This window comes from Rhincodon typus, chromosome 21 (assembly GCF_021869965.1).
Source record: "Rhincodon typus isolate 14 chromosome 21, sRhiTyp1.1, whole genome shotgun sequence".
Taxonomy (NCBI): Eukaryota; Metazoa; Chordata; class Chondrichthyes; order Orectolobiformes; family Rhincodontidae; genus Rhincodon; species Rhincodon typus.
In genome coordinates this window covers 6,562,915-6,574,852 of record NC_063352.1, presented here as the reverse complement: position 1 = coordinate 6,574,852, position 11,938 = coordinate 6,562,915, and the positions used below count along the sequence as shown (strand labels likewise).

The following is an 11,938-nucleotide window of genomic DNA, read 5'->3' as shown; positions in this document are numbered from 1 at the left end:
CCCCCCCCACTTTTAAAACCAGTCTATCTCCCACAAATAGAAAAATCCTTTCCACATCCCTTAGGAACTTATGTTTCAACTAAGTAAGTTGCCTCTTACTCTTCTAAAGTCCAGCAGATACAAGCTTAGTCTGTCCAAACTTGCCTCAGAAGACAATCCGCCCATTCTAGGCATTTGAATGGTTTCAAGTGCATTAACATCCTTCCTTAACTAAAGGGAATAATTCGGAATACAATATTCCAATGTGAAGGTTCAGAGAGGTGCAATTAACTAAGAGGTATTACTGACGTGGGTAGCTTCAATCCACTTGGCAAAGTTTGATACTCAAAACAGCTAGGCTTTTCTTTTCAGATCATAAACTGAGTCTAAACCTATCTTGAATCATGAATTAGTGACCATATGATTTATTTAGAGATGATTGAGAAATTATTAATGACAGGTAGACAAAATTATGACTTCAAAAGTACAAATTACAAAGGAGTGGATGACATTAACTGAAATTATGCCTGAAGATAACTCAATTCAAAAAGAGATATTTAATGTTTTGGCAAAGATCTGTAGCTCAGGTTGTGGGTGAGGTTGTTGACTTGCTTGCCGAGTTGACTTGTTCTTGTTCAGACATTTCACCACCATGCTTGGTGGCATCAGTGGAGCCTCCAATGAAGCGATGTTATTCTACTCCGCTTTGAATTTACACTGTCTGGTCCGTTATCGTGAGTAGTGTCATTTCTAGTTTTAATCTGTATGGGTTTGTATATGGGGTCCAATTCTATTGTTTGTTCATTGCATTACAGGTGGAGAACCTTGCCTCTAGGAATTCCCGTGCGTGTCTATGTTTGGCTTGGGCTACTATGGTTACCTTGTCCCAGTTAAACTGATGGCCTTCATTGTCTGAGTGTACTGGTATTGAGGAGGGTTCACTGTCCCGTTTTGCTGCTAGCTGATGTTTGCGGATTTTGATGGCTAGTTTCCTTCCTGTCCGTCCGATGTAACACTTATAGCAGTTGTTGCATGGTATTTTGTAAACCACTTTGGTTCTGCATGTTGTGGGAATGGGGTCTTTAATCCTTGTGAGTGTTTGTCATAGAGTGGCTGGGGGCTTATGGACCACCATGATTCCTAGTGGTCTTAGGAGTCCTGTTGTCAGTTCCATTATGTTCTTGATGTACGGCAGTGTGGCCAGTGTGTTAGGGCGTACTGTGTCCTCCTGTTGTTGTCTGTTTATACCTGTACAAAATCCTCGCAACTTCATCTGCAGATGCCTACTAAACAGACAACAGGAGGACACAGTACGCCCTTACACAGTGAACACACTACCCTAGATCAAGAACATATCAGAACTGACAACACGACTCCTAAGACCACTAGGAATTATGGCAGCCCACAGCCACTCTATGACAAACACTCACAAAGATTAAAGACCCCATTCCCACAACATGCAGAACCAACGTGGTTTACAAAATACCATGCAAAGACTGCACAAACATTACATCGGACAGACAGGAAGGAAACTAGCCATCAGAATATACGAACATCAAATAGCAGCAAAACAGCACGACAAACCCTCCTTAATATCGGTACACTCAGACAATGAAGGCCATCAGTTTAACTGGGGCAAGGTAACCAAAGTAGCCCAAGCCAAACAGACACGCACAAGAATTCCTAGAGGCATGGTTCTCCGCCCGTAATGCAATCAACAAACATATTGAATTGGACCCCGCATACAAACCAAAACCAAAAATGACAACTCACCATAATGGACCAGACAGTATAAATTCCAAGCGGAGTAGAATAACATCGTTTCAACGGAGGCTCCACTGATGATGTCATCTAGCATGGTGACGAAACGTCTGAACGAGAACAAGCCAGCTCGGCGAGCAAGTCAACAACCTCAGAGAAATTTAATGTTTTGAGGGTAATATTGAATACCCTGTATGAATACATGTCTAAGACACTAGTGAACTAAGCATCCAAGCATTGCAGAAAGATGAAACTTGGATGAATCAAAATGGACAAAAGATAACTGTTAGGAAATGTAATGTCATACAATATATACCTTGAGATGTTAAATTACTTGCAAGATGAGCATAGTTGTAGAGGCCAAGCAATACTTTATTACAGTATAACATTGTGTACTTTGGGCAGCACAGTGGTTAGCACTGCTGCCACTCAGCACCAGGGACACTGATTCGATTCCAGCCTCAAGTGACTGATTGTGGAGTTTTCATGCTCTTCCTTGTGTCTGCGAGGTTTCCAACAGACGCTCTGGTTTCCTCGCACACAGTCTAAAGATGTACAGGCAAGGTGAATTGGCCATACTAAATTGCCCTGTAGTGTCCAAGGAGGTCTAGGCTAGGTGGATTAGCCATGCTAAACATGGGGTTACAGGGACGGGATGTGTCTGGTTGGGATGCTCTTTGGACGGTTGGTACAGATTTCATAGACCAAATGGCCTCTACTGCCCTGTAAGGATTCCACTAGGAACAGAATCGTGAGAAGAGGGAAAGATAAGAATTAGTGATCATAAATTATTTCAAGATGATCAAAAAATTATTAATGACAGGTAGACAAAATTATGACTTCAAAAAGTATAAATTACAGGGAATGTTGACATTAACTGAATTTGTGCCTGAAGATGCACCAGTTCAAATAGAAGTTTAATGTTTCGAAGGCAATAGTGAACATCCTGCGTGAATTCACGTCTAAGACACTAGTAAACTAAGCATCCAAGTATTCAATGAGAGAAAGTTGAAACTTTCATTGGAAAGACCAAAAGGCTAAAACAGAAAATGCCAAGTATAAAATTTTTTGGTGATGCCAGAGGTGATGGAGACAGGGCTTTTCTGGACCTATTGGTACTGCATTTTAGATGAGTCAGAATGGAACCATGGGAACACAGCCAAAGAGAAAGAGGAGAGATTTTGGAACAGGAAGATGGTGTCAAGTGTTGCAGAAGAAATAAATGGGTAAAAGCACTGATCATGGGACATGTCATTTGTGTCTGTTTTGACAGTTTGGAGAGGTTTGAATAGGAAGACACGAGTTGGAAGACAACTATGGTCAATTGGTAGAGGTTATTATGCAAAGCTTGCATCACAAAGGCCTTTTAGCCTGTTACATTCACAATTCTAACTCTACACCAAATTTAAATTATCCCATTCCCTCAGAGCTTCAGTTGAATCTGTACCACCAAACCCTCTAGCAGCAAGTCAGATCTGCACTGACAACTTGCATGAAACAATTTTATAGAAATGTTCATTAAAGGCTATTAATACATTTTGTATTGTGCAAAGATTTAGGGTTCATTAATAACCTCAGCAAAGATACCCCTAGGTGGCTGAGATCAAAATATGATTGAGTTTTACATTCAGTTTGAAGGAGGAGGAACAGGTTCGAGACCAGCAAGATTTTGTTTTAAATACTGTATGACAAAAACAGGCAAGGGGGCCTGCTCCTACCTCATTTTTGTAACAATGCATGCATTTTGGATATGACAAAAGGTGCTTTTTCAACTCAGCACAACAGCCACACTTTATTTAACAACTTCAGAAGCCAGCTAAGCGAACCACTAAATTTTTGTTACAACGATTTACTTACTCTAATGTCATTTAAGTTTATTTGGCAGTTAAAACCCAAGTTGTAGTGCTATCCTGTCACCATAAATTGTCTTGGATATTCATGCATTCTGAAATATAGGAAGTTAGAGGCACACTTAAACTATCAAAGCCAGAACATTATAGGAATAAAACCCCAAAAAGAAACATAAGCAGTAAGTCAAAATCAACGTTGAAACAATGTTTTAAAGTTACCCCTTACCTAATTTTAACGGAATATCGTTTGAGTTCCAAATGAAAACAGAAATGGTCCTCTCCCATTTCAAAAAGATGACCACTATTGACATTAAACATTTACAAGCTAACTTCTTGCAGGACACTAACAACCTCAAATGAAGAGAGAACATTTCAAATCACTACTTTAAACATTATGGTTCATACAAATGCATGTCCTGAACTGTTCTTATTGCAATTCTTAAAATAAATGAGCAAAGCAGTGATAAGCACCCAGTCCTAGGGGAATCAGGAAGAAACAGGAAAAATCACTTTGGCTTAAATTAAGAGCAGAATGCTGGAAACACACAGCATCCAAATGGAGAGAGAAATTAACACCTCATGGCGATGATTTTGTTATATCCGAAACGTTCACGAATACAGGGGAAAATGTTTCGGTCTGCAACATCAACCATCTAACATGCGTGAGAAAAAGTGAGATGCTATATGACTTGCAAAGTATTTGTTGATTTCCAGCATCCTCAGTATTGTACTTTTGTTACTTTGGTCTGTTTGCTTCACAATTGCTCATACAAAATAGAAAGAGTAGCTTGACGGCTTACCAAAGAACCAATGTAACAGCATAAGAAGCCTGAACATATTTCTGTACAATAATTCCAAGTTGGTGGGGCTAGCTGGGCTGCTGGAACAACCAAATATTTACCAACTAGTTCCACTCATTTCAAAATGACATCACTAACCTGTCTCTCACAATACGCTTTCATCAGTTTGCTCAGCGGTGTTTGCTTCTTTATCTTAAACTGTACGACTGAACCATCCTGTCCAGCCACTTTCAGGTTAATATGATCATTCCTGTGGTCATTCCCTTCACTTTTCACATTTTCCTGAAGTCAAGATAAAGAAAACATCACAGTCAATATCCAGAATTACGAAAGAGAAGTCACACAAACTGCTCAAATACTAGGAGTATGTCAATTTGTGGGGAAAGCCAACTTTTCAGAAGAACCTCAATCTTAAATCAGTTTTTCCCAAACACAAGGTATGCACACTGCTTTAAAATATCTTATTCTAACTGCCAAGTAGCTACTATTCAACTTCAGCAAGTCACAAACCAAAATACCATAGGATCTTGCATAGTAGATCTATACTGATTTGCTCCTCAACTCAAGGTTTTAATTTAATCCAAGTCCACAAAGGAACTCAACCATGGTTCATTAGTTCTGGTGTGCTTTTCCTAATGCAAGCTTCTATATTATAGAAATATCCATGCCTCAGATTCTCATGAAGTGGTTATTAAACAGGCATTCAATCCGTTTTCATATATAGTTGCTCCTGATTATTACAAAAAAAGCATACATTTCTCACTGCGTCTCATGACAACTTCCCCATCATCTTTACAGATTTAAAGGCTCCAGTTGCTTTTACTTACACAGAACATTTGTATTTATGTAGCACCTTTACTGCAATAAAAGCACTATGATCAAACAAATTTGACACAGAGCCACATAACTGGATGTTGGGGTAGAAGACTAAAAGCATGATCAAAGACGTAACATGAGCATCTCAAAAAGGGAAGAAAAGTAATGCAGAGAGGTTAAAGGGAGAAATTTCAGATGTTAAGACATTTACAGCTGTAGGCTGGTCCCAACTGATGGGATGACTGAATTCCGGGATGAGCATGAGTCAAATTGAAACAGTGCAGTTATGTCAGAAAGGTTGTAAGGCATCACAAAGATAGGGAAGGACAAACGATCAAAGGGTCTGAAACCATTGTTACGTCTTTTTTAACATTCACAAATTGCTTAAATCAGGCACTGATTTAAATGTGTGCCAGCAAGAAAAGGCAATGAAAGTTATGAAAGTAACAGTTTTGGATGAGCTTAATTTTATAGACAGGGGAGGATGTGAGGTTGGCCTGAAGTGTGATGGCATAGTCACATCTAGAACTAATACGGATGAGGGTATCAGAAGAAGAGCTGAGACTGGCATAGTGTCATACAATATTAGAGAAGAAAATTAGTCGTCTCAACAATGAAAGTTCAAACATAGTTAAACACAATGGCAAAAAGTCTGATTTAGCCTCAGACAGCTATCAGGAAGAGGAATGGAGTGTCAGGAAAGCATTCTGATAGTAGAGACAGCAGAAGGGATAAAGGGGTATTGACAAGGTAGAGCTGTATTCAGGGCAACTAACTTTATTGGATGTTGTTGACTGGCAGCACGCAACTGAGAAATAGCAGACTGGGGTTTTGGAAAGAGGTCAAGAGACAAGAAATTATCTCCAAGGATATGATACAGGACTGCTGCAGAAGATATTAAATGACAAAGTTCACAAAGTTAAAGGGTCCTGGGGACCTGCATCTTTGTGTCCTCATGCAGCAAAGATGTAAATATGGTAAAATCTTTATTTCCCTCTGAAGATCCACTCCTGACATGCTGAGCTGTAAAATATGGGTGGAGAAGTACATAGCTCCTTTTCTCATTCTAAAAGAAAATACTATGGAAGCTGTCTTTTCGATTTTGGTTTTGTTTTTCATTACTATTCTTCTACTGTGTTGCATTGTTAGTTTCACCTTTACATTGTACGTCACCAAGTCTGCTCCCTTTCAGAAAAAAACAAGTCTCTGAGGCATTTCCAATTGTGGCTCCCTCATCCCCAAACACAATTTCACTATATTTGAGATCAAGTTCTCCAATGCCCTACATTTTAAAACCCCACTACCTACTTCTGATCCCACCACAAAACAAAATTTAACCATCATCTGTTTCTTCATTGATTGTGGCAGCACTATTAACACCTGTATTCTTACAAATGAAACAAGGAAGTGATAATAATCAGATGACATTAATGTTGATTGAGGAAGAATGGCCTTATTCATTTTCAAAAAGAGGTGCCATTGGACCTTTAACATCCAAAGCTTAAGACGGGACTAAAGTATCGCCCAAAAGACAGCACCTCACCCCACTGTTGATCGAATTTATGTGGGGCCGAGGTAATATCAAAGTGTGCTCCGTCATGTTCAAAGCTACAAGCTACCATGCTACCTCGACAACCTCCTCAGGGCCCATGCCTTTACACTAATTTTTTTTGTATGTTCCTCATCCACCTTCAGATGCACTTTTTGGAAAATCCTCATTGAACGTCTCACATCATTCTTCAAAGCCATCTTGTTACTGACCAAATTCTTAGTTATATCTCCACCTTTCCTCTGTATTTTGAACTTTTTTTTTGCACTAAAGGCACTATATAAATGCAAATTCAGTTTTAGACAAGGCTTGGAGAGTTACTCAAATCCCGTTTTGGCAAGTTATGTCAAGTATGGAAGGTAATCCTAACTGTTCTTGCTGCCAGACAGCTATAATTTGGAATCCGACAGAAGACAGTGCTTTTACCTCCACTTGTATTCAGAAACAGAACCTAATACCATTACTCATTCAAGTGAAAACATTTCCGCTTCCCAATGGAAACAAGCTGGTTATATTTTACTTAACTTGGAAAAAAAATGGCAGTGCTGATTTGGAGTAAAACTATGAGGGAAATAATGAGGTCTAGTATTACTAAACATAAAACATAAGCAACTTGACCAGCTAAACGGCAATAGTATGAGTGCTCCAAAGACAATATTCTGCAGAAGAAAATGTTAGGAGCTCAGGTTATTTTACAGAACAAGCCTCTGAATCTAGTCCACATAACAAAACAACATTATAATAACTAAACAGCCCATTAATCACAAAAAAGCAGAAATCACCAAGACTAAAAGATTATCGGGATAAACCTGAAAATTCACTTTTGGAGTATATAGTTTTCAAAATAACAGTTTATGCTCCAAAAATAACAAAGATTAGGAAATACAGCACTGCCTAGAAGATTGCTGAATGCCAATATGACAGGTCAGCACCAGAAGCGCATCACCGGTACCTATCATAAGTTAAACTGCAGTCTTGTGTTTTGGAATCAAAACAAAATGAATCTAGATTATCGCACTCACACAGTACCCCCACCTTCTCCCTCCTGAAATTGCATTACCTAGTACTGGTTGGCATAACAGACATGCAAGACTTGAGTTAGGAATCCTCTCACTGTCAGTCACACAAACTGAGCTGCAACTACCAGAGTGGAGCTCGCACTGAGTGTTAACAGCTGAGGCCCTTTGGCATCCTCGTTTTTTCCTTAAGATACTGGATCTGAGCCCTGATTCCTGCTTCCTAAAAAAAGCCAATGAAAAGTTAGATTCTTAAAAATCCCTGAAGGTTAAACATTTTGTGCCCCTCCCCACCACAACCTAACTCAAAGCTCTGTTCCAGCCTCCTCCATACTCACTGAGTCTTGGCAATTTTCAAGCCTCTAAGTGAGATCACAGTGGGAAGTACTGACTAAAGAGTTGAACATGCAGTGTAGATTTGGAAGCGAGAGGAATTAAGCCTTGAATAAATTCGAAACTATAAATGAATGCAAGATAGAGGCACACAATGTGGAAATAACAGGTTTTTTAAAAGTTCTATACTTGGGGATGGAACAACCGTGTGAAGAACAAGTCATTTAGAGTAAACAAAAAATGCTGAAAGAGCTTAAATCCTAGGTGCTTTTGTGCAGAGAGAAACCAAATTGCTATTTCAAATGTTGGTCAGCATTTATTGCCCATTCCTAGGTGCCCTTGATAAAGTGGTGAGGCACCTTCTTGAAGTGCTGCAATCCACTTGGTTTAGCTGGACCCACAATGCTGTTAGGAAGGGAATTTGAGGATTTTGACTCAATGACACCGAAGGAATGGTGATACAGTTGTAAGGTGGGAGGGTGAGTGGCTTGGAAGGGAACTCGCAAGCGGTGGTATCCCATGTACGTGTTATCCTGTAGATGATAGCAGTCGTGGGTTTGGAAAGTGAAAAGTGGCAGTGCGTCTTGTAGAAGTTACACACTGCTGCTATGCTGCAATGAAGTAGGAAGCAAATGGCACTACATCCACAAACAAAAAAGCAAGCTGCTTTGTCTAGGACGGTGTCAAACTTCTTAAGTGCTGTTGGAGCTAAAGGCATCCACTTAAGTGGGAATTTTTCCATCGCACTTCTGACTTGTGCCTTGTAATCAGACAGGTGTTGTGGAGTCCAGAAGTGTATGGAATATATTGCCACAGGAAGTGGAGGAGTCTGGTACCATTACAGGATTTAAAAAAGCACCTGGATGGATATATAAATGAACGTTTTAGAGGGATATGGGCCAAATGCTGGCAAACTGAACTGGATTTATGTAGGATATCTGGTCCAACTTGTCCATGCTGAATATCTCTATGACTCCAATTGAATTACTCTCTGCAACACTCCTAGCCTTTCAGCTTGTAGCTATAGTACTTGTGATCAGTCCAGTTCATGATCTGGTCAACGATAACCTCAGATTGTTGATTATGCAGGAGTCAGCGATAGCAATGTCATTGATTATCAAAGAGTGTTGGTTAGATTCTCACTTGTTGGAAATGGATATTGCCTGATACTTGTGAGGAGGTACACTCGTGGACAATTGTTTGAGATGCATAAAAGGATGTGCAGATGAATAGATTCCCATTCAAAATCTTTCACGCTGCTTTGTACATGAAAACAAACTGCTTTCCCAAACAAATCCTGCATGCACACAGACCACGAAGTTGTGCTTTAAGTATTTATCCATATTAACATACAATCTAAGGAAACAGTTTATTCATCCAGGTCTGAACTGGAGCCTGGCTTCATACGAAGTCAGACTTCCTGGACACGGGAAAAACTACAAAGCTAAAACTTGGACAATAAATTGTTTCTGGGTCGAGCAACCTCTGCCTATCATCAGAACTGTAAGTTGTATTTAAAAACTGCGTCAGTTATGCTGATGTGATTGAGGGAGGCTGTCCACACATACAGAGAGGAGTGAAATGTTATTGTGGACATCGACACCTGGATGTTGAAAGATAAAGTCCGCCGAAGCAGCAGATTCCGGACGGTATCCGCCTTTCCGCATCAGCAATGCCGAATCACCTTCAGGACAGGGTCCCTTCCAACGTACAGAGACTCCGCGCCGCTGCCCAGAGACCACGGACAGGCGGGAGTGGCTGCCACCGAGTCCGGGGATTCAGCCACGCCGTCCGCGGCCGAGGATTTCCAACGGAGCGGCTTCTCTTCCCCGCACTGACAGTTCCCACCCCCTTCCAGCCCAAAGGCCGAGGGAGCCGCAGACCGAGAAAGGCCAGTCTGACCCAGCAGACCCCTACCCCGTCAAGGGGGATGGAGGGAGGGAGGAGAGAGAGAGAATAACCGGGGCCTGGAGCAACTCCCGTCCGCGGCCTAGTGCGCCCCTCAACCCTAGGCCGCAGGCTCAGTTCGGGGACCCAGGGGGCCTAGCGCTCCGCTTGCCTCGCGCGCCCCCCCCCCCTTCAGGCTGGGCTCTCCTCCTCCACACACGTATACACAGTCTCCGGGGGCCTCACTATTCCGGGCTCTCCCCTCTCCCTCACTCACCCCCTTGGCTTTGTCCTCCGCCATCTCCCTCTCCCCGTCTCTCCGTCAATGGCGGCCTCGTTTCCGCTCCTTATCTCCCCCGCGCGCGCTCCGCGAGCCCGCGCCCAACCATTGGCCTGCTGCACCACCACGTGATCTGTCCCGCCCCCTCACTACCCCACAATGGATCACGTGCTACCGGCTCTGGTCCCGCCCCCTGATGGCGGGGTCACGTGTTCGTTGCTGCCGTGACTCGAGTCGCCCGGTGGGGGGGCGAGACCGAGCGTCCCTCCCCTTATCCCATTGATATCTTCAGGGAACTCAAGTCAAAATAAGGTGAGGACCTATGGGCTTTTGTGGGGTACAGGTAATGAGCCTACCTGTTAGCCATGAGGCCTGGGTTCAAGTCCCATCTGCTCCAGACGTGGGTCATAATATCCCTGAACAGGTTGATCAAAACAACTAAATAGCAGGTTGACTACAAAACATATGGAACAAATAACTTTAACATTACATATAGTCATAGTCATAGCATGGAAACAGACTCTGCAGTCCAACCTGTCCATGCTGACCATGTTCCCAAACTAAACTAGTCCCACTTACCTGTGATAGTAGGAACTGCAGATGCTGGAGAATCTGAGATAACAAGGTGTAGAGCTGGATGAACACAGCAGGCCAAGCAGCATCATAGGAGCAGAAACGCTGACGTTTCAGGCCTAGACCCTTCATCAGAAATGGGGGAGGGGAAGGGCGTTCTGAAATAATTAGGGAGAGAGGGGGAGGTGGATACAGGAGAGGATAGGTGGAGAGGAAACAGACAGGTCGAAGAGGCGGGGATGGAGCCAGTAAAGGTGAGTGTAGGTGGGGAGGTAGGGAGGGGATAGGTCAGTCCAGGGAAGATGGACAGGTCAAGGGGGCGGGATGAGGTTAGTAGGTAGGAGATGGGGATGCAGCTTGAGGTGGGAGGAGGGGATAGGTGGGAGGAAGAACACGTTAGGGAGGCGGGGACGAGCTGGACTGGTTTTGGGATGCGGTAGGGGGAGGGGAGATTTTGAAGCTTGTGAAATCTCCCAATGTGGTATACTGCATCCGCTGTACCCGTTGTGGCCTCCTCTACATTGGGGAAACCAAGCGGAGGCTCAGGGACCGCTTTGCAGAACACTTACGCTGGGTTCGCAATAAACAACTGCACCTCCCAGTCGCAAACCATTTCAACTCCCCCTCCCATTCCACAGACGACATGTCCATCCTGGGCCTCCAGCAGTGCCACAACAATGCCACCCGAAGGTTGCAGGAACAGCAACTCATATTCCGCTTGGGAACCCTGCGGCCCAATGGTATCAATGTGGATTTCACAAGCTTCAAAATCTCCCCTCCCCCTACCGCATCCCAAAACCAGTCCAGCTCGTCCCCGCCTCCCTAACCTGTTCTTTCGCCCACCTATCCCCTCCTCCTACCTCAAGCCGCATCCCCATCTCCTACCTACTAACCTCATCCCGCCCCCTTGACCTGTCCATCTTCCCTGGACTGACCTATCCCCTCCCTACCTCCCCACCTACACTCACCTTTACTGGCTCCATCCCCGCCTCTTTGACCTGTCTGTTTCCTCTCCACCTATCTTCTCCTCTATCCATCTTCTATCTGCCTCCCCCTCTCTCCCTATTTATTTCAGAACCCCCTTCCTCTCCCCC

The 11,938-nt window shown here is 43.0% G+C and overlaps 1 protein-coding gene across 1 annotated transcript in view; it reads right to left on the bottom strand.

Annotated features, from left to right (window-relative positions):
* Positions 1 to 10,421, bottom strand: part of LOC109935370 (small ubiquitin-related modifier 3-like) — a 17,534-nt gene extending 7,113 nt beyond the window's left edge. Inside the window, exons 1-2 of the mRNA XM_020534013.2 lie at positions 10,269 to 10,421; positions 4,529 to 4,672 (exon numbers count right to left, since the gene is read on the bottom strand). Of these exons, the coding sequence (XP_020389602.2) occupies positions 4,529 to 4,672; positions 10,269 to 10,292 (168 nt within the window). The 5' untranslated portion in view covers positions 10,293 to 10,421. The remainder of the gene's footprint in view (positions 1 to 4,528; positions 4,673 to 10,268) is intronic.
* Between the last annotated feature and the right edge of the window lie 1,517 nt (positions 10,422 to 11,938).